At 36.1% G+C, this 23,355-nt stretch overlaps 1 protein-coding gene across 3 annotated transcripts in view; it reads left to right on the top strand.

Moving 5' to 3' along the window:
* The first annotated feature begins 368 nt into the window (after nucleotides 1-368).
* The window catches only part of LOC131144979 (protein MOR1), a 44,743-nt gene continuing 21,756 nt past the window's right edge, over nucleotides 369-23,355 (top strand). For 2 of the 3 annotated variants that reach the window (XM_058093984.1, XM_058093983.1), the window contains exons 1-11: nucleotides 379-744; nucleotides 899-1,004; nucleotides 1,124-1,247; nucleotides 13,258-13,337; nucleotides 13,439-13,616; nucleotides 13,720-13,784; nucleotides 15,020-15,102; nucleotides 15,253-15,338; nucleotides 15,511-15,624; nucleotides 16,640-16,759; nucleotides 17,504-17,606. In XM_058093984.1, the coding sequence (XP_057949967.1) occupies nucleotides 585-744; nucleotides 899-1,004; nucleotides 1,124-1,247; nucleotides 13,258-13,337; nucleotides 13,439-13,616; nucleotides 13,720-13,784; nucleotides 15,020-15,102; nucleotides 15,253-15,338; nucleotides 15,511-15,624; nucleotides 16,640-16,759; nucleotides 17,504-17,606 (1,219 nt within the window). In that variant the 5' untranslated portion in view covers nucleotides 379-584. Of the gene's footprint in view, nucleotides 745-898; nucleotides 1,005-1,123; nucleotides 1,248-13,257; nucleotides 13,338-13,438; nucleotides 13,617-13,719; nucleotides 13,785-15,019; nucleotides 15,103-15,252; nucleotides 15,339-15,510; nucleotides 15,625-16,639; nucleotides 16,760-17,503; nucleotides 17,607-23,355 lie in introns of all 3 variants that reach the window. The other variant, XM_058093982.1, reaches the window with a different exon arrangement.

The following is a 23,355-nucleotide window of genomic DNA, read 5'->3' as shown; positions in this document are numbered from 1 at the left end:
GGCAAATGTCTGATTCCCATACCATATATCGTGGAGGAGAGTGCGTGAGATTCTCACCCCCCTCACTAATTTTGGTTTACAAGTACTGTGTCGTCTCCCCGCTCCACCCCTTCCCGCATCTGGGTCCTACAAATTACACCGCTCAACCAAAATAGATCCAAACAGTATATCCCACGCGCCTACTCATTGAGGCACAGTAGACGCGCTGAAAGTATTGGTCAGACTGCATTTATGTGGGTTCCAGTGCCCAATCAGCCGACGGTCGAAGCGCACGTGACTCGAGCGCGACTCGATGTTATTATTCGTTCAAAGCGTACAATCCAAAACACCATTACATTCTCTCTCTCTCTCTCTCTCTCAAAAAAGATAATCGTACGCTCTTCTCTCCTCTGGTTTCGTCATTTGGGCACTGGGCCTTCCGTCGCCGGCACTGGCCAGAGGAAAACGAAGAAATTGATACTCTCTCGCCCCCCTCTCTCTGTAATTTTGATTTTTCTCTCTACTTTTTCGTTCTTCAACTTCGCAGAAAAGAGTGGGAAAGCTGCGGATAGGGTTATACATAGGTATATAAATCTGTTGTTACAATGTCGGAGGAAGAGAAGTTGCTGAAGGAGGCGAAGAAACTGCCATGGGAGGATCGGTTGCTACACAAGAACTGGAAGGTTAGGAACGAGGCCAACATTGACCTCGCGGCCGTCTGTGATTCAATCAGGGATCCAAAGGATTCTCGCCTACGGGAATTTGGTGAGTTAGGGTTTCGGTTGGGCGGCACGGATCTGATTCATTAGTTTGTTTTCTTAGTTTAATCTGTTTATGTGATCGTAATGTGCGATGGTGGGGGTAGCGGTTTTGCCGATCTTAATAGATGCTTTGTTTTTTTGGTTTCGGATTTGATCAGGTCCACTTTTTAGAAAAATTGTGGCCGATTCCAATGCGCCAGTGCAAGAGAAGGCACTTGATGCGCTAATCGCGTACTTAAGAGCTGCTGATGCCGATGCTGGAAGGTGAAAATGTTTCTGTAAAATATTTCTGCATTCAATTTTGTATGCTGCGGTGAATACATTTTTATTTTCTCATCTGTTTATCGGTTTTAGATTGAAATTCAGATTTATGTTGTCAATAGGTATGCAAAAGAAACATGTGATGCAATAGTTGCAAAATGCCTTACGGGTCGTCCAAAGACGGTGGAGAAGTCTCAAGCAGTGTTTATGCTTTGGGTAGAGTTGGAGGCCGTGGACGTTTTCCTGGTACGTTTGATTTCTTCCTGAATCTCAAGATTGCTGATTGGCAATGCCATATTTTTACTAGATTTAGTTTGTTAAAAATAGGCAACTTGACCACTGTCAAGAACTTGTAAGTACTATGGGACCTTAGTACATTGTAGAGTTTTCAGTGGATCCTTCTTTTGGGAAATGCTGTTCAGTTTTGGGTGGCATTAATTTAGGTTACTAACATAACGTATCTTATCCAACGCCGCTATGTTGTGGTCATGTATTCACTCTTTCCTTCACTGTTAAATAAACTCTTCTGTGAGCTTATACTCATGGGCAGCCTTCGGCAAGAACTTTGTACAGCATCTTCATTTTATTGTGTCATGCCTAAACAAGGCATCTTTTCCCCAAGCTTTTGATGTATCTAGGCAAAGTCTGCTACTGGAGCTTTCTTATAGTTTTTCTTGTGTGTGAATTTATGTTAAGGTAGTATTTGAAAAGCTCCGGCCAAACATAGGTTTTCTGGGGAAGGTAATACATGTTCAATTATGAAAGCTATAATATTAGTTGGGAACTTGGAATTGGATGCACTGATTTATTTTCAAAATTGTGGTTTTTAGAAATGTATTTTTGACTCTATGCACTGACAGAACATCTGAAGTAAATGGATGTTGTAAGTTGTCATATTTAATGTGTACTAATGAAGGAAAGTAGGAGACAAGGAATTTAGGTCTAATATTAGAAATTTACAAGTTTAATGGCTAGTATGGCTAGATGATCATTGATGATTTTGACTTTTTTCTCCCATCCCCAACAAAAGAAAGAGAACCACCACACAAATAGAGAAAGTTCATATTGTTTAGATGCAGTGATGACTAGGCTGCTAATCAAATCATGTGACATTCTCCTATGATGTTCTCCTACCACGTTGATTATTGCCTATTTGCTCCTGCTTTTTTCTTGAATTCCTTACTATAGTCTAGTATAATAATATTAGAAATTTACAAATTCAATGGCTAGTCTGGCCAGATGATGGTCAATGATTTAATCATCTGGTTGATTCTTTAACTCTTTTTCCCCCCATCCCCAACAAAAGAAAAAGAACCACCACACTCACTGTAGAGAAAGTTTATATTTTTTTAGACGGAGTGATGACTAGGCCGCTCATTAGATCACGTGACATTCTCCTGTGAAGTTCTCCTAACACCTTGATTATTGCCTATTTGTTCCAGCTCTTTTCTTTAATTCCTTAATAAGGACTGCACAGTTGTGCTTCCATATCACTTTATGTGCCTCATTCCTGTAAGAGTAGTCTGGGACTTATGTATTGACATTGATACCACTTGATATGCACTGTTATGGATGGCCACCGATGGAAAACTTTAGATGCTTATATTGTAGCTATAGATTTAGAAATTAAGATTTTTATTTAGTTTGAAAAACTTTGCTAATCGTAGAAGTTTAGTTAATTTAGGGTTATTCTGTGTATTTTAATTTTTTTGAGTTTTTTTTTTGTTATTTGTTTTAGTTGTAACGTTGGGAGTATTAGTACTTTGTTTTGTATTGTATTAGACAGTTATGATTTGAATTTCAGAACTGGTTTCTCTCTCTCTCTCTCTCTCTCTCAGCCCCATCCCTCCTGTTCTTCCTTCTCTCTCCTTATTTCCTTCTGGGTGGTTCCCCTGCTGCTGTTTCTGCTTCAGCTTTGCTGCTGTTTGTTCTTTTCTCCCCTCTATTCTTTATTTTCTTCATCTTACCTACTCTTTATGTTTGCTTCTGTTTGTGTGCGTGTGTGTTCTTGTTTCTATATGCATCCTACACCACACTTTCATTATTACAGTAATCATGTCAGTTTGGAATTTGGAATTGAATTTGCTGATTAGTTTTCAAAATGATGGTTATTTTGAATTGAATGTTTGAATTTTATACCCAATAGCAAATCATCTGTGAAGTGACGTGTTTTTGTATGTTATGTTTCATGTATCGTGCTGGATCAAATGTAAGGGGTGAATGAAATAACAACTAATCGGTAACATTAATACAATGGCAGGAAAGTCTGTTTTTTCACTTTTGCACATTACTGTTCTTGAACTAACATGCGTTGAACAGCCAATATCGCTTTATTTTCAAATAATTGATACAAGGTTTGGTGTTTTCTGATTGATCACTAGTTTTGATGCTGTTGATCCAATTGTTCTGTTGATTTTGTCAACCATTTGGAGAATTCCCTTGGTTCTTGCATGGAGGATATGAAGAAATTCACTGGAATAGATATTTGAGATTTAATGGCTCTCGAGGAGGATTCAAAGCTGAAACTAAAGAACATTATGCAAGATAAGTGCTAGGAAGCTCGAGTTGGAGAAATTTGTTGAACTCCTCTATCGCCCGTGATTCTGAACTACAGTGTTTCTAGCCATCTTCTTTGAAGGGCAAGATTATTGAAAACCTCTTGAGGATGTTTTCAATATGGATTTGAAGAAATGGGAGATGCATTGATAGGGAGATTCTTGATTAAGTCCCCCTCTTTTCTCGTAAGTCAAAAATATAACTGGGAAAATCTGGAATTTCTTTTTTTATCGCAAAAGAAATTTATCAAGGGAGAGAATAAAATTTATTAAGAAAGTTCGATAATTTTATTAATAAAAAGGCTGGAAAGATTAAAATATTTTCTTTGGCTTCAGGAGCTTATGTCTCCAAAGTTGCAAGAAAGAAGATAATGCTTGGATATTAGAAACTGGACAATGGTTCATAGGTAATACCCCCTTTGTTTCTATTGAAATGGGATCTTTTGATTGAGGAATCAATATTCAAATTGACAAAGTCCCTATTTGTGTAATTTTCTTTTTGTTGATATTCTGTCTATCGGATTTTAGTGGGATTGAGTTACATAGCTAGTTCAATTGGAGTTCCATTGTATTTTGAGTTTGATGTGTGCACAGGGCGAATGAAAAATTTGAGATATGCTAGATCCTGTATTTAGGTAGATGCAAATGAGAAACTACTGGATTGTGGATATTAGAACCCTCTCTATTGAGCTTATTACTATTGAGGTGGAATATGCTTGGAAACTGTTAGAAGTCCTAATTGTGCTGTTTTTTAGTCTTGTTGCAAAGGACTGTGTTATATTAAAGAAATGGTTTCTGAAAGCCCAGATTTTGCTAAGAGTGAACAAGATCCTGGTGATGATCAAAATGGTGTTTTTGCTAATGTTGTTAGAAAAAATTACCTTGAAATTGATGAGAAGAGTCCAAAGAATGCCATATCTGATGATCAGAGTGGTGTCATTGTTATTATTGATCAAAAGGAATGCCTTGGAAATACTGAAGAGTGTCCAAAGAATGCTATGCCTTGAGAATACCAGTTCATTAAAGAATGATGGTGACTGCTCCTTCTAGTTTGGTTATGTGAATTTTAGTAGCGTGCTTTAAATGATTTAAATTTTTTTTCTTTGCTGAGAGATAAAGGATGTGGATGAGGCTAATTACGTTGCTATTCGCAATAAGAGTATTAACTATATAGAAAATGGTGAGGGAAATTTTGTCAGACAAGAAGAGTGTCACAAAGGTCAAAAACTCTATTTTCAAGGAAATCTCCTGAGATGTCATTCATGGTAATAAAATCTCTAGAGCCAATAAAGGCAAGAAGAAGAGTAGGCCTCCTTAGAATAAGGCAAAGAGTAGTATCATAAATCAATAATCATTCAAGTCATGCAGCATCTTGATGACCTGGTAAAGCAAAAAAAGGCCAGGAATTTTGTGGTTCTTTGGGTTGTATGAGACTAAGAGAAAGCTAGAAATTTAAGCAAAGTTTCTAGATCTGTTTAAAGGGCCTGGATCTTTATGCATAATTACAGCTCCTTAGAGAAGGGAGGCAGGATTTGGGTTTGCTATAACTCGGCATATCTCTATCAGTCACATACGTTGGATCATTTTCCTGTGTGGTTCAAACAACTTCAAGGAAAGGAATTGTTATGGTTTGATCTTCTGTCTCCCAATAAATATTAATTGATTGCCGTGGTTGGTTATAGGGGATTCTTACACACTTAAAAATGCTTCAAAAATCAGAAAACTCAAATGGCATGACAGCTGGTGATATAGCTGGGATGGAAGTCTTCTAGAATTTCTTATATGAATCTGGTTGGAGCACTTCCTTTCTGTTGGACCAAGCGTAGAGAGGCACAAAAAGAGATATGATCTTGATTACATCTTCCTTTAGAGAACAGTTTATTGCTCACAAGCTTAATAGGTTGCTTGCCTCTGCCCAATCTCTCTCATTTCCCCCTGGGGTTCCTGACCACTGTCCCATTTTAGTCAACTTTTGTTCCTTTAGAAATCCTGGGAAAATGAATACCCCTTTCATATTTTTTTAATTGCTGGACCAAACATACTCATTGCTAAGGTTGAGAATGTTAACATATCTGGTACACCCATGTTTGTTCTTTGCCAGAAACTCAAGCTCCTTAAATATGATCTTAAGGATCTTCACAATACTCAATTCTCTTCCCTCAACATCAGGTTTGGTGATTTAAGGGGTGAGTTAAACCAATCTTGAATAAGATGCACTTAACTCTAGAGTCTAGAGTTTGGACAATAATGATCTAAATGTGAAATTGCAGGAATACTTGTGTTTGTTGAAGATTGAAGGGGAAATGTAAGAGTAGATTGGTTCCAATAGGGGACAAAAATAGAAAATTCTTCTAAATAGTTTAAGGATAAAAGAGCCAAGGCCCGAATCAGATCCTTGGTTGATTCTTTGGTAAGTTCTTCTTTTTAAGAAATCTCAAAGGAGCTTCTGGGGTTCTATAATAATTTTTTGAGGAAGAAAAATAAAAATCTGCTGTTCTTGTGATACTGATTTTCTGAATACTACTATTGATTTCCTCTGATTGATGAAGCTAAGACCATCTTAAAGGGGGATGTTGATAGAGAAGAGATTAAAAAAGGGATGTTTTCTTTCTTTGAAGATTAGCTCCTGGACCTGATGGTTTTACGTGAAGGTTTTTCAAATTTTTCTGGACTAGTGTGGGGGAGGATGTTGTCAGAGCTGTAAAATCCTTTTTCAAAGACTCAAAGAGTCTGAAGCAGAATAATGTTACTCTCAGTTCTTGTGCCCTTGGTTAAAAATGCTTCTTTATCAAGTGATTCAGACCTGTTGCTTGTTGCAATATCATATACAAGTGTATGACAAAAATTTTAGCCAGCAGCTTGTCTTCTTTTGTTAGACCAAAACAAACTCCTTTCATTGAAGGAAGAATTATTCAAGATAATAGCTTAGTAACTCAACAACTACTGCACTTTTACTTTTGGATTCCAGCCCTCCAAAGTTTTCTTTGAAATTGGACCCAAGAAGCCCTTCGATTCTGTTTCACTGGGTCTTTATCGCTCTCATCTCAGAGTGTATTGACAGCCTTATTTTTTTTGATGCGGCTAAAAGAGTGTATATCCTCTCCTCAGTTTGCCATGGTGATAAATGACACTATTAAAGTTTATTTAAATGCGGAAAGGGCATATGGCAGGGTGTTTCTTATCTCTCCCTATATCTTTGTCATGGTTTTGGAGACTCTTACAAAAGGCTATTAAAATCATGCCATCTCTCATGGAAAACATCGTACTATTATGTGTAGTAAATTGGGCTTAACTAATTTGTGCTTTGTTGACGAATTGTTTTTTCTTGCTCATGGGGATGCTAACATTGCTCTAGTTGTGTGCCTCACTTTTTAAATTTACTATTTTTAGGGGATAAGATGGAGTTAGGAAGATAATGGGAAGTTATATACTCTTTTTTAGATTTGTTTAAATTTAAATTTACCATTTTTTAGGGGATTATGTGGCTTGATCATAATTCTTTTCCTCCCGTGGTGAGAGATTATTGGTGCAAAGATTTTGGCTAGGGTTGGGGTTCATCGCAAAGATTAAGCATCTTAAGGAGACTTTGAAGATTTGGAATGAGGTGGTTTTTGGGGATATTGGGATAAAGAAGGCTGTCATTTGGGGGAGTTGGGTTTTTTAGACAGAGAAGAGGAAGGTGGTAGTCTAGTGGAGAGTGAGGAGGCTAAATGGGTTTTGTTGAAGAATGAGTTGGAGGATTTGATTTTCAAGGAAGCAAGGAGTTGGAGGCACAAGACTAAATTTAAGTGGGCAAAAGAAGGTGATTGTAATACAAAATCTATTTATCATAGGTTGGCTAATGGGAAGATAATAAAAAAAAAACACATCATAAGGGCCTTGGATTAGGGAGGAGCTGAGGCTGTTTCTAATTCTTGTTTGATTGCAAATGAGATTACTAATTTCTCTTTCAATCTTTATTTGGAGGAGGATTTTGTAGGCCTATGATTGATGGTTTAGATTGGAATCCCATTCTGGGGGCCATGTGAGATGGTTGGGAAGACCTTTTTTGGAGTACGTGAAGGAAACTGCGTTTGGGATGAAGAGGGATAAAGCTTCAGGTCCAGATGGGTTTAATTTAGATTTTTTCTCAAGATTGTCGAGATGTGTTAGGTTGGATTTGTTAAAGATATTTAATGAATTTTATTGTAATGGGATTATTAGCAAGAGAATTAATTCCACTTTCATCACTTTGGTGCCTAAGGGGAATATATCTATTAAGATTGATGATTTTGGGCCTATTAGTTTAGTGACGAGTGTGTATAAGATCATTGCTAAGTTATTAGCTACTAGGTTGAGTGTGGTGTTGGATGATACCATTTCTAAGGTTCAAAGTGCATTTTGAGGGTTAGGCAAATTGTGGATGCTATTTTGGTTGCTAATGAGCTTGTGGAGGATATTCATAGGAAGAGAGAAAAGGGCATGATTTTTAAATTGGATTTTGGGAGAGCTTATAATAGGGCTTATTATAGGGTTAGATGGAATTTTTTGGATAAGGTGTTGGCTAGAAAAGGGTTTGGGAAGAGATAGAGGATTTGGATGGGGAATTGCTTGCCTAATGCCTTTTTTTTTCTCAGCTATTATGGATGGAGAAACTAAAATATGGTTACATCGAGAGGTGTTAGACATGGGGATCCATTATCTCGTTTTCTGTTGGTTTTGGTTGATGTTTTGAGTGGAATGGTGAAGAGGGAGTTTGATAAAGATTTAGTTAAAGGGTTGGAAGTCGGTAGGGAGGGGGTTTGTGTGTCCTGTCTTCAATTTGTTGATTATATATTTTTCATTCGTGATGATGGAGATTCTTTTTTGGACATTTTGACTCCTTTGAATATTTGAGAGGGTTCTAGCCTTAAATATTAATTTGGCTAAGAGTGGTATAGCAGCCATCAATTTGACATCTAGTAGGTCTAGGGAGTTTGCTTCGTTAGGGGCTTGTGGTCTTTTTTCATTGGCCCATATCTTGGTGATCTGTTGGGTGGTAATCCTAGGTCTGTGGTTTATTTATTTATTTATTTTGGATCCGCTAGTGGAGCGTTTGGATGGGTGGAAAGGTGAGTTATTCTTTTTAGGGGGTCCCATTACTCTTACTCAAGCTTGTCTGGCTAGCATTCCCCTGTTAAAATTTCAGTGGGGATAGACAGTAAAAGAAAGATCATGCGAGATTACCTTTGGTTGGGGTTGGGGATAAGAGATATTCTTCTTGTTAGCTAGGAGATTATCTGTAGGTTTAGGTTGGAGGGTGGAGGGTTTGGGTCTTGGTAAGTTGGTGTCCAAAGACATTGCTCTTCTAGCTAAATGGTTATGGCGTTTTCCTTTAGAGGAGTCCTCTCATTCTGCCATAGAGTCATTAAAAGTAAATTTTGTATGCTTGAGTTGTCTTCCTTGTTGATGTTATTGGGGACTTGCTATCCTTACTTTGGGGTGTATAGACATTCTTGGTCACTAGACTCTTCAAGGGATTATTCTTGCAAATCTTTTTGTGACTACTTGATTAATGCTAACATTTCCTTTCCACTCCATAGAATTATTTGGAAGGACAAAGTTCCCTAATGATCAAGGCTTTTATTTGGTCGTTTGTTCTCTAATAGAGTTAACACCAACAATCTGTTGCAGAGTAGGAGACCTTCAAAGGCACTTTGTCCTGATATATGTTTCCTTGTCTTGGTAGTTGTGAAATAGTCTCATTTGTTTTGAACTGCTCGTCTGCTTGAGTAAATGGAATAAGATTTTTGGTCTTTCTGGAGAAAATTGGGTTTGTCTAGGTTCGGCAGAGTATTTGCTGGCCGCTTATTTTTCTGGTTTTGGTAAAAGGAAGGATGTTCTTGCTTTGTGGATGTGTATGGTTCTTGTAATTTGGGGTTTATCGATTGAAAATACTCGTATATTTGTGGGGAAAGTGCTGAATGTTCCTTTGCTATGGGAGAAATTTCATTATTTAGCCTTGCTTTGCTGGTGGTTCTAAAGGAGTGAGGTTTTGGATATCCTACGGGATTGGTTGGCATTGTTAGTCTAATTGTTTGAGTTTTGTTTTATTGTTCTGGTTTATTTTTTATTTTTCTTCTTTTGTTGTGGAGGATTTCTTGTTCTCCTTTTTGTACACTCTTCTTTCTCTATTAAATTCATCATCTTTTATTATAAAAAATGAATGAAATAATTTGTTAAATTACTTATATTTGCATGATTTGTAAATATTGTATTTATAATATAACTTGCAAATTGAAGGCATTTGTGAAAAGATGGTTGAAGAGAAATGGATGATTGCATTTTTGAGGCCGTTTTTTATTCTTTGTTTTGAGTTCATTTTCTTGAAGGGGAGCCTTGACACAACAATAGAGTTGTCGTCGTGTGGCCTGGAGTCCAGGCCACATGTTCAACGTGTGGAAACAGCCTCTTGCAAAAATGCAAGGTAAGGTTGCATACTAGTCCCATCATGGTCCTCCCTTGAGTCCCCTTCCCCCATGTATCTGGGAGGTTCGTGCACTAGGCTGCCAATTTTTATTTTTTTTCAGCTTTCTTTCTTGAGGCCCCTTGTTCTCTATTGCTTGTATTCACTTCCTCTCTTGATATATCTTCTTCTTTTAATAAAAAAACTGCCTAGGCTTTCCTTGATTAATAATAGAGATAATAAAGATAAAATTTAGCACTATTTTTAAACATAATCATGATTATGAAACAAACAACATCAACAACAAGATAAGTAATACTATTTTTTAAATAATCATATTAAAATTGTTGAACAAGGAGCAATTTTGTATTAGAGCAATGAATGACATTGACATTTTTGTCCAATTAAATTGAATTCTCATGTGAATCGAAGGTTACCTGAGGATGAGGAGAGTATTAACTATTAAATACCTGTGTTTTTGATGTATCTTACATTCCCATGAATCCAAGATATTATCATGCATTTCATGCGGGATTCACCTTTGCTAGAATGCTTCAGAAACCCATGCTGAGCTCCCTTTGAGGAACAAGGGAGAGAGTAATTGTGTGTGTAAAGGCAATAAAAGAAAATATGCAGCAGAGACATAGGTTCTGATTTATTAGCCTGATGTTTGGTGCAGGTGAATTTCCAGTTTTGATCTATGAATTCGTATATTTTTGATTTGCCAGAACATGAAGAATTTTTTTTTTTCCCATTTGTAGTGTTTTAACTTCGAACAGTTCAATTATCAAATATGTAGAAATAACTCTGTAGTTAGTGTCACATTTTACTGATTTAGTGTCACATTTTACTAGGGGTTGCTAGTAAATTGGAGAAAGTTATGAGAGATTTCCTTTGGTTGAGGGTGGTGGGGAAAGAGGGATCGTGTGATTTTCCTTTGGTTGCAGGTCTAAGTTGGAGGGGGGTCTTTTGGACAGTTGATTTCTGAGGACACTACCTTATTGGGCATGGTTGTGGCGATTTCTCTTATTGGAGATCTCTATTTAGCATATAATTATAAAAAGTAGATTTGATATGTAGGCTAATGGGTGGGATGCTATTTTATGAATATGATTTTTTTTGAGTGCATTTTTGTCTCTGGTTAGGGCATAATGATGTCATTGCTTCTTTCTTTCCTCAAATGGGTCTATTACTCATTGTGATTTCCATTTTCATAGGTTTCTGAATGATAGAGAAGTAGAGGAACTCTCTCTTTTGTATTTCTCGTTTTTGGAGGGATGTCATCTCTTAAATGGTAGAGATAGTCGGTCATGGGGTTGGATTCTTCATGAGTCTATCCTTTTGAATCTTTTTTTTTTTTTTGAGCATTTGATTAGAACTTATATGTCCTTTATTCTTCATAGAAAGCTAAAGTCCTCTGTATGTTTGAGGTTTTTATTTGTCTGGTTGTTCTTGATAGAGTTAACACCAATTAGACTTTTGAAGGTGCTATCTTTGGATGTATCCTATCTTTTTTGATAGCTCAGAATGTGCATCATCTCATCTAATTTTTTTTTGCATTGCTCTTTTTCTTGGGGGATGATGAATAAGTTGTTTTGGTTTACTTGGAGGTACTTGGGTTTGTTTGGGATGAGTGGAGAAATTGTTGAATATTTCCTTTACATGCATCGGGAAGAGTGGAGATGATTCAGTTTTGTGGGTTTGTGAGATCTTTGCAGTTTTATGAGGAATCTGAATGGAAAAAGACATTTTTTTTTTACAGGGAAGGTGGTCAATTATCCTTTGTGATGGGAAAGGATTCATTACTTGCCTTATCTTTGGTCCTTTTAAGCTAGCTGTTTTAAAGGGATGTCTTTCTCGGACCTGGAAGGCGGTGTTATTTTGATTGTAGCTGCTTCTTTTATGTTCTCTTTTCTCATGGAAGGATGCTTTATTCTCCTTTCTGTGCATCTTTTTTTTCTTTAATGAATCCTCTTTTTTTTTTTTTTAAATCTTACTTGATCTTTTTTTATTGAAAATTTAAAGTAAAGATTATTACAAGAAAGATATAGATGATATAACTTTTAGACTTGAAATTTGATGCAAAACTTAAACCTAAAACATTTTATTTGATCTTTTATGTTTAAATTATATTTACGAGATTACTAATGTTTAATTGATTTATGAATTTTAGTTGTATTAAATCAATATGCTATTGAAAAAAATTATACTAATTGAATACGTTTAATATGATTACTGCATTACAACTGTTGCGCTTATAGGCCACAATGCCTATCCTTGATCTATTTTATTTACTATACTATTATTCATAAATTTCAATTACTGTTTCTAATTTCTGTTAGTAGTCTAAGTTCAAATATCTTTGAAACATTTCTCTCTATATGTTTGCATCCTCTGTTTTCAATGTAGTGAAATGAGTTCTTATTTATTTTTGCATTGCCTTTTTCTTGAGGCATTTGGTTCTGGTCTTTTAGTGTGTTTAGGGAAGTATTTGGTGTGCCCAGCATCTTTGGAATGAATTTTCCTTCAAAGATATTAGGGGCTTGGTTCTTGGAAGGAAGCCAACAATACTTTGGGGATTTGCTATTTTGCTATCCTATGGAGTATTTGGTTGGGGTTTAATTCTAGATTCTAGAATTTTAAAGGGGATGGGTGATTGATTTAGAGCTGGTGTGAAGTAGGGTTCCTTTTTATTTTTGGCTTCTTTATGGCTTATTGATGTACAATGAAACTGGGGAGCCTTGTTTGTTTGTTTGTTTTTTTTTTTTTTGCTTTTTTATAGTTGTTTTTATTTTATGTTTTGTTTCATAGGACTGGTTTGTCCTCTGATATGTTGTAATTCCTTCTTTTTTAAAATAATTTCTTCTTTTATCTGAAAGAAATTCATGCCGTACTTACTAATTTTCAAAATGATGTCCAAATCGACATCAAAATTTCCATCTTGAGTCTTGATGCCTTGAAATTTAAATTCTTGTCTGTAACTCTGTTACCTTTTTCTTCAAATTACTTATCATTAGACAAATTTAGTGTAGGGATTGAAATGTTAATGGATCACTTGGTGTTGCACATTCTAGTTTTCTTTCTAAATTTTGACTTATTCGACATATGGTTACCAGATTAATGACTTGGTGTCATGTTTTCTTCGATATATTTTTGGTTCTGTTATATCTTTTTTTGACAGTGTACTTTTAGCTTTTATATTTCAGTACCTTTTCCATGTGCAATGTGATGGTTAAATTCTCTACCACATAACTCACAAGGTTTGTTTTAATTGCAGGATTCTATGGAGAAGGCAATAAAAAATAAAGTTGCAAAGGCAGTGGTGCCTGCAATTGATGTCATGTTCCAAGCTCTAAGGTTTGTCCCTTGAACTTTCATGTTAAGAATCATGCATCACTTTTTTTCATTAGTTTAGCTAACTCAGTAAATATCTATGTTTTTGCTGTGTATGTCATTAGTGAATTTGGGTCTAAGGTTGTTCCCCCAAAAAGAATTCTTAAGATGCTTCCTGAACTTTTCGATCACCAAGATCAAAATGTTCGTGCTTCCTCCAAAGGCCTGACGCTTGAACTTTGCCGTTGGATTGGTAAAGACCCAGTAAAATCAATATTGTTTGAGAAAATGCGGGATACGATGGTATGATACATTTGTTTCCCTTTATTATGTTTGATGTTTGTATCTTTTTCAACAGAGTAGAAAATAAAATTATGGTTTGTGCTTTTTTTTTCTCCATCTTTAGAAAAAAGAGCTGGAAGCTGAGCTTGTCAATGTTACAGGAACAGCTAGGCCATCTCGCAAAATAAGGTAATAATTGTGGCTATATTTTCTTACCATTGAGAACATTTTTCACTGCCAAATGGTCAGGGAATTGAGCCTGCTCCAGTATTTTTCTTTTGCCGGGCATCATTAGTGATTTGTTGTTAGCTTGTTTTTTGATAAGTATATTTTACTTCATACGCATGATTTGAGAAAATATTAGGTGCGAGAGCCTGTAAATTACTTGCTGGCTAACTCATTGGCGCTGTTTAGATATGAACTTGTGCTGCCTGTCATTGGATGTAGCCAATGTATCATTTGGTCTTCTCTGCCATTTATGGTTATTTATAGTTGTTTTAAGTATTCCCTTTGCTTTCTCCTTTTTATTTTTCTGATTTGTTGTATTAATTATTGCGTGACCTTTGGTTTGTATTTTAATATATTAAGCTAACTTAGAACTTATCTTAAGATTCTTATGATTGCTGATATATATTCTACTGAATTCCTCCCGTATTACTCGTTCTACCTGTCCTTTGTCACCTCAGTTACATATTTCCGGTTATGCACATAAGCTGTAAAATTGTGCCTAAATGCCAAAATTAGAAATTTAGGACACATAATTTCTGGAGGTTTCTGAATTCTTATATGCCTTGGGAAAATGAAGTCTGTAATTTTGTGTGTTACTCCTGCATGCATCATTTATTAGTGGACCAATTAAGTGTTCTCAGGATATCCATCTTGTTGTATAACTTATCCTTGTTGCATTGGAATGATACAAGGCACTATTTTATAAAGCTAAAAATTCAGACTTTACTGCAGGTATACACTTGAAATCTAGTTCGATAAGTCCCCAATGGATTGATGTTTCAGGCCCTTTTCAACTGTGGTGCTTGCTATCAAATGCATTGAAAGGGGAACCGTTAAACATATGCAGTTTTGAACACTTAAATACCATTATTAAACAGAGCCTAGAAAAGTCAATTGACAGACATTCTGTGAGCCTTAATTTATCCTTCCCTCTCTTCCTCTGATGCGTGAGTACCTCCCTGAAGGTAGGCTAGTGCATTGCATGCACAGAACTTGTATCTGTGCATCGTAGATTCATGGTATTAGTTCTTCTCATCACCTGGTTTTAGCTTGTATCTGTGCACGGAGCTTTCATCAGAGCTTCGTCTGAAGTTAGCTTTTGCTTCTAGGAGGTCTGTAATTGTTATGTAATTGTCCTGCTTTACATTGTAGTTTTAATGCATTAAGATTTGATTATTTGTTGATGTATTGATCAGGTCTGAACAAGACAAGGAGCCTGAACAAGAAGTCGTCTCTGAAGTTTCTGGTCCTGGCCCCTCTGAAGAATCTGCTTCTGATGGTATGCGATCATCATTTATTATATATAGTTTTATTTAATGGGAGCACTCTGTGTGCTATGAGTGTGAAGATAACACATACATTTACAGAGAATTTAGGTGTGGTGACTTGACTTTCCATGCTTGGCCTGAAATACATGTTTGTTTTTCAGCTCCTCAGGAAATAGATGAGTATGAGCTTGTTGACCCTGTTGATATATTAACTCCATTGGAAAAGTCAGGATTTTGGGACGGAGTGGTCAGTGCTCTCTCTCTCTCTCTCTCTCTCTCTCCCTCTCATCTTGTTCAACATCATGTAGATGGTGCGGTTCTGTTGTGTTTTATTGTTGATGTAGATGTGATATCATTTCTTGTTTTCAAGGGCATGTTTTGGTTCTGTTTTGTTAATAATTGTTTTATCTTTAATTTAGAAAGCTACCAAGTGGTCTGAACGAAAGGAGGCTGTTGCAGAGCTGACTAAACTTGCTTCAACAAAAAGGATTGCACCTGGTGATTTCACAGAAATTTGTCGTACATTGAAGAAGGTATTTCAATTTTTCCTTGATTCAAGCAATTACATCTTGTTTTCCTTTGAGTATTTCACATATGCAGAATAGAAGGAATCTTTAAGGTATTCATTTCATATTTCATTTTCCTACAGGATACTTAGAATGTTATCTACTTGTAGCGTGTAAATGTGTGGTTGTGCATATCACTATCTCACTTCTCCATGATTTGGAATTTAGGATACCTAATTGTGGCATCTTGAGCTTACAGTTATATTCATTTTCTTTTTTGTTATCATTGTGGTTATTAAATCCGCCTCTACGTCTTTCCTGGATTTATGTTTAGACCCTAAACAATGACCCACTTAATTACAACTATACCTTCTGAATTGTTGATTTAATTCCAGTTCTAAAGCAGATTTAAAGTTTAACAGATTAGGAATTGAAAATATTTTGATTTGAGTTGATGCTTGATTTTGACTTATTGTACTCTGTGAACTTCCATTATATCATTATTCCATCTATGGTGATTGAAGTTCCATTGGAGTTTATGCTGAGAACCTTGCTTTCTATTCCATTGCATATTTAATAAGGACATGTATTTCAGATCTTGTTTACTCACTCTTCCTACACGGTCATTTGCACATGCACACAGAGACCTGGCAGTTGTCATTCTGCCTGCTAATTTGCTTGGAATAAATATTGTAGAATTTGGTTCTGGGTTCCCGTTGTTTTTGTGTTTCCCCGATTATTAATAAATAAATGAGTTGTGTTCCTGACCTGTGAATTGGAGAGGGTTCAAGCTGGCTGGTGATAAATCTAACCCAACAACCTCTCTGAAGCAAAAGTGGTTTCTGGTATTAGTTACTATAACTGCTGTCTATTGCTATTTGTCTTTGCGAAAATGTCATGCCAGCAAGTGTTCCAATGTTTGGATCTTTATCTTTGCATGTTATTATGCACATGCAATTTTTATTTCTGAAATTTGAGTTCAAGTACTCTATTTATTGCTGGCTATCTCACAAAGTATTTGATTTTTTATTTTGGCTTTTAGCTTATCACGGATGTGAACATAGCTGTTGCTGTTGAAGCCATTCAAGCAATTGGAAATCTTGCCAGGGGTTTAAGAACCCATTTTTCTGGGAGTTCACGGTTCTTATTGCCAGTTTTACTTGTAAGTACGTTGGCACATCTCACCTGGATGCATGTATTTTGGTTGATGAATATATATATAGTTATGAATGGATCTGATTTTAACAGTTTAGTACGTACTAATGGCATAACAACTGGTAACCTCCTGTTTCCCTCCCTCTCCCCACCCCCCCCCCCCCCACCAAAGAAAAAGAAAAAATAGTAACAACAAGGCTTCCCTGCTTTGTTTGTGAATTGCGCCTCAAACTCGTAAATGAGGTTAAATATAGGTTCAAGACATTAACGACAGATAAAATACTGAGTTCCATGTATTTTTCCCTTTCTTGATCAATTTTGTGCAACTTTTTTTTTTTGTTAAAATTTTTTGGTTGGGGGGGGGGGGGGGGGAAGGGTTTCATGAAAATTGAATGCTTGAACTCAATTTGGTGGTGTTTCAATAGCCACTCTATAGGTGGGTGTGAAAAAGGTGTGATTGGCTGTAAGTCAATAATTTGGCTATCAAAAAAGAAATGCTGATATGGAATAGGAATTGTCTACAATTCCTCAAAATGGTGAATGTTTCCAAATCCAGTCAGTGTTTTATAATTGCATTGGTTGTTTAACAAGAGCGGTGGTTGATGCATAAAGAAATTAATTTCTTCGTGCTTTAATAACTGTGATTAGTTCTCCCACACCCCCTCCCTTCTCCATAAAAAAAGAAAAGGAAAAGGGTTTGATGTTAAACTAGAGCTGTTTGTTGCATACTGACCTATTTCGTCTTTGATAGGAAAAATTGAAAGAGAAAAAACCTACTTTGGCTGAGTCGCTTACTCAAACTCTCCAAGCTATCCACAAGGCTGGGTGTTTAAGTCTTGCTGATATTGTTGAAGGTAGGTTTTTCATTCTTCACTAGTTTATAAAAACTTTATTAAGGCACTCTCTTATAATCATTTTGTGCTTCTTATAATTTATCATGTATTTTTTGGCATTTTCAATTTGCTAAGATATGCATTTTTCCTCATGCAGGAGTTGTGGATGTATGAGTTAGTGGTTGATTAATTAATGAAAGAGTTTTGATTTCTTTGGCTGGGATTAGAATATGGATGATGACTGTTAAGCCTTTTTCTTTTTTCAATCATGAATTTTTCCTCAAGGGGAAGTTGAAAGTAGTTTTGATGATGGACAGCATCAAGGGTCTGCTGCCAAGAGAGAAATTGGAAGAAATAGAGGAGAGGCGGTCACCGGGGGGGGGGGGGGGGTGGGGTGGGTGTTATCACCTCCTACATGGCTTTCACACACTATTCATGAGAAAGTCAATAACAGAATAAATTACACACATACCCCTGAAACTACATGAAATTACACACCCACCCCCAAAATACATAAATATGACCATCAAGCCCAAAAACACAGAATCCTACTACGAGCAAACTAAAATGCATCATAAACAACTAATTAACTAAGCACATTTGGGTTTAGGACCTAGTAATCCTTGATTCTCTTCTTTGACATAAGCCTCCAAATTGGGTCAAAATGATCCATCAAAGTACCCGCTTCTTGTCACAAATCAGGTTTTTATTTTTATTTTTATTTTTATCTGAGAAGCTAAATTAGTTACGTGTTCACTATAGAATGATGCTTCTTGTGGTTTATTTCTGCACAAGAATTTAATTGCTTGTTTGTTTCAACAACTTAAGGGGATGGTATGTTGGGAATACTCTACTGCAATTCTCCCTAAGAGATTTATGAATTTAGTTGCTTATCAGTGCTTTTTTGGAGTGCTCGTAAATGAAGTTGTGAATTATATCGCATCATGGTTTTAAAACACAGTTGCTGGTAGAGCATCATGTAGTGGTTGTGGATGTAACTTATCCGTGCTTTTTTGGAGTGCTTGTAAATGAAATTGTGAACAATATAGCATCATGGTTTTAAAACACGGTTGCTGGTAGAGCATCATGTAGTGGTTATGGTTGTCACAACTCACAAGAAGTGGCATGATTTTTTTTCAAGCATGCATAACCATGCCCAAATTGACAAATAAGCATGCAATATTCTAAAATCTGATTTTAAATATATTTTGGCTAACTTTATTATGTCTACAAACATTCTTTAGTTGTCAACATGATTTTGATATAATTTTGGTGTACTGTTCACAAAAATCATATTTCTTATGGTTTAATCATTAATGACTCAAAATTTTAGAAATACTTTTAAGGTAGGCTAATTTTAAGGTAGGCAAGTAATTAACTATAGAGATTGAAAAATTAGATTGATGGAACAAGTCTGTGTATAGATATATCATATCCAACATTCTGAAATGACAACAACATACCCCTATAAATTAGAAATATTAATAAGTAATTAATTCACTACTTAAAGTACTAATAATTACCAACTAAAATATCTAAAATAATAATAGTTACATAAATTCAAGTTTTGCATAATTGCATATATCCTATCTAATCAAGGTTGTTAGAATTGGGGCCCTACATAGGATGGTTGGAGTTCCGCAGGATGGGATCGTGGATCTAAAGATTCTACTTAAAATGTAAAATAAATTTAAAACTTATGTATTTGGCATTTTATGACAACCCTCGATAAGATAAGCCTAAAAACTTGATAGTAAGTTTAAGAAATTAAAACAAATTTTAGGAATGTAGCTAGCTTGCTAGCTAGCACCTGGCAGGTTTTTCCTTCAGCAATTTTGACCCTAAAAAGGGAAACTGAATAGCCTGAATTGCAGAGTGCTCTACAAAGGACTGACTGTTGCTAGCTTGTTTATTCAATAATTGTAATTAAAAAAGAAAAACAAAAGAATGACGAGAAAAGGAAGAAGAAATTGCTAATCTTATTGATGTAAACTTCTCAGTTTCTGTGGTTTTGAAGAAGAAAAGAGAAGAGGAAGAGGAAGGAAAAGAAAAGAGGAAGAAAAAGAAAGCTATCTGCTGCTTTGGAGAAAAAGATAGGTTTCTGGCTTGTTGATAATGAGAAAAAAAGAGACGAAGAAAGTAATAAACTACAAAGATAACTCATAACTGTCATAAACCTGCAACTTTAAGCTCTTAGCCTAATTGTACAACTCTCTATTTGTCTTTTTTTTTTTTGATCAGTAAAGAAAGTATATACTAAAAGGGCATCATGGGGATGCCAATCCAAATATACATTGTTGGCCCATAACCTAATAGCTAAAGCTTTTAGGTAGAGTGCTTGTCTAACATGGTATTAGAGCTGGTTGCCAGGAGGTCCTGGGTTCTAGTCTTGTTGCCTGTGTTTATTGTGTGGTGTTTTAAAAAATTATTGTGTTCCCTATCATGGGTATTATTTATCGTATGTTTATCTCTCCACGTGCTGTCGGGCTGCACGTGAGGGGGAGTGTTAAAGCTTGATGTACATTGTTGGCCCGCAACCGGATAGTTTAAGCATTTAAGTAAAGTGGTAGTCTAACAGTATGCAAGAAATCAACCACCGTGGAGGGTGTCACAAAAATCAGAAATTACATTCAGCTCATTTGCTACAAGTCCACTATACCTAGTAATAACGGCAGTAGACCACTGCTCTTTGCTGAACTGAAGCATCGAGACTGAATTTTTGTAAACTCTTCTATTCCTCTCTTTCCAAACACCAGAAAATTGCGAAAGGAATAAGAGACAAAGCCTTCCTCTTTTCCTTTGTTGCCTGAATCCCTCTCTAGGCTCAGAATTCCCCTCCGACAGATGTAGCGGTAACCCACCGCTGTACGATAAGAGTCAAAGCCACATTCCTAAGATTTCAAGTCCAGGGGCAATGGAGAAGGATATGGTCTACTAATTCTGCCTCAGCCATGCAAAGGGCACGTCTGTTGGCAATGAAGAGCCCCCTTCTTTGCAAGTTGTCAGGGTCAAGATCTTAACATGAGCTGTTTTACCGAGCCCACTTGACCAGGTGGAATTTGAATTATGCCCCAGGTTCCTCCAAATGAACCTCCTTTGAACCCCTTCCAATCCTTTGGCAAGAGAAATTGGGAGTGGGAGGAGTGACGCAAAGTAAACCAGAAGGTTTGACATGGTGCTTTTCATTAGAGTGAGTCTCCCTTCGTTTTGTCAAAAAACTCATTTTCCACACAACTTCCTGCTCTCTATTTGTTGAAGCTTGCTGCTGATCTCAAAGCTCTCAGCTAGTCTCTACTGTTGCTGGAAGAAAAATAAGTGCCAGCCTGCTGATAGACAACTCAGGATCTGCCTATCACAAACTCTAAGCTCTAAGAGAGCTTACAATTTCAAAGGAATGGTAGTGCGTCTGATCGCATAAATTGGCGGAAAAGGATTCATATAGCCGACCCCACTTAGTGGGACTAAGGCTTGGTTTTGTTTGTTTGTTTGTATAGCTTTCAAAAGATGCCAAGCTTCTCTCTAGACTTGGATTGAACAAACCCCATGGCATGCTTGTTATTTTGCCCTAATTTTGATGCATTTGGGCCAACTAGACTAAAGTTTATGTCTATTGCAAAAGTATAGTACTTGGGCTAATAAAGTATATGTTGGGCCTTTTTCTTTAAATTGCTAAATAGGAAAAATCTATATTCCATTGCACAAATAGGATTGGTAGGTTCGCGAGTAGGATTGCCATCCTAGGATCCTAGCATTCCAAATGATCATACACCAGATCGGGATTTTGTTAACCATGTATCGAATTCATTATTTAAGAGCAAAATGTGGAATTGCACATGCTCTAAAATATGGAATGTTAGGGGTATACTTAATTAGATATTTCAATGAAAAAAATGTATGGCACTTGTATATTTTGGAGAGGATGTTGATTTGGAACATTCATACCAATATGTGGTTTGCTGGGGTGTTATTATCTGGTGACTATGTAACTTACCTACGATAAAATATTAAAAATAAGAATATATATATATAAAGCATATATATAAAGCATTTGCAAACAAAAAGAATACTTTTGCTTGTTGCTATGGGGTTTAGTGGCAGTTAGTAATATTATTAGCCAAGAAATTTAAGGATAAAAGGTTACAGCGATTTTTTCTTTTTGATGGAGAGCTTATGGTTAAAAAAAAAAAAAAAGGCAGCTTGGTGCACAAAGCTCCTGCAAGTGCAGGGTCTGGGGAAGGGGCGGACCACGATGGGCCTATAGTACACAGCCTAACCATGCATTTTTGCAGGAGGCTGTTTCCACACCTTGAACCTGTGACCTCTAGGTCACACAATGACAACTTTACCGTTGCGCCTAGGGCTCCCCTTCAGCTTATGTTGAAAATGAAAATGAAAAATTTTTAAATATAGTTTTTAGTTAATTTAAAATAATTTATCTTTCAATAATTTTGTACCAAGGAAGTTGCAAAGTTATGATATGCAAAAGCAAAGCTTTAATGTAAAGGAAAAAAAGATGGAAATTAACTGACTGAGAGGAAAATGGACAAGAAATTCCTTCAAGAAGAAAAAATTGTTGAATTTTAACCAAACTCAATGTAGAGAAATCTAGAGAAATAGCAGAACAAATGATGTTCTTAGAACTAGACCAATGGTTGATTCAAATTTCATTCTCAAATATCTGTTTTTGATGCAGAATTTAAGTGGATCTCAGTAGGAGTGGAGTAAGAAAAGGGCTTGGACCACAATTGCACAAGATATCTGCAAAAATGGTTGAAATGAGGCTTTTATATGCTGACAGTCTGTTACACCACTGTAACAGCCTACAATGGTACCATTATGCCTGACAAATTCAGTCATGCTGATATAGCGGGGTGTTACGGAATTGTGGAACTTTTTTCCATTATGTAATGGTCATGGTTTTAAATTGTGGTAGCAGGTAGCGTAACGTAACGGTAACGGGTGTAACGGGAAGCAGGAGTAGCATATGTTACATAATGGGAAGCAGGTGTAACATACGTGAATTTTTTTGAAGCATGCACAACTTTGTGCATATTAGCGTACTTGCATGTTTTAAGCTTTTAGCCCTTCTTAGAAAGAATTCTAGTGTATTTTGGATCCTTTAGTTCGAGTAACTAAGTTATTTGGTAAGGGCAACAAGTTTACATTTGTTTTAAACCACCATTGATAGAAAAATTACGTGTGTGCGCGTATTTATACTTCTCATTGTTCTTATTTGTGATAAATCCTTATGTGCGCTAAATTAATTAAGAAAATAAAATACATTGTACACTCCATTAATCTATTAGACGCATAAGACATACGAATAATACAAATATAAAATAGCTAGAAAAGAAAGAAGGTTGAAGTTGAAAAATATAGAACATAAATATCACATTACTAATATTATCAAAATAAAATATTTTCCTATCAAGTTAGTATTTTCAAATTGTTAATTAATGCATGATATGCATCTATTGTGAGTATGTAAAGAAATAGTAAATTTTGTATCATTGTCATTCTCATTATAATCTTTGCACCCTCTTGCCACTTAGTATATTGAGAATGATAAATGAAAGAGAGGGAAAAAGTGAGAAGAAAAAGTAGAAAATAGAATAATTTTTTGGTGTAACAGTCTTGTAGCGGTTACGTAACGGCTGTAGTGGCCTTTACGTAATGGTCGCGGTCGGTAAAGGCTGTTACAACCGTGATTTTTCTTCCCACCAATTTTGCGATGTGTAACGGTATCGGTAACCCAAAAAGCCGTTACGTA

The sequence above is a fragment of the Malania oleifera genome, chromosome 12 (genome assembly GCF_029873635.1).
Source record: "Malania oleifera isolate guangnan ecotype guangnan chromosome 12, ASM2987363v1, whole genome shotgun sequence".
Classification (NCBI taxonomy): domain Eukaryota; kingdom Viridiplantae; phylum Streptophyta; class Magnoliopsida; order Santalales; family Ximeniaceae; genus Malania; species Malania oleifera.
Note: the sequence above shows the minus strand (reverse complement) of the source record. Positions and strands in the feature narration are given on the sequence as shown.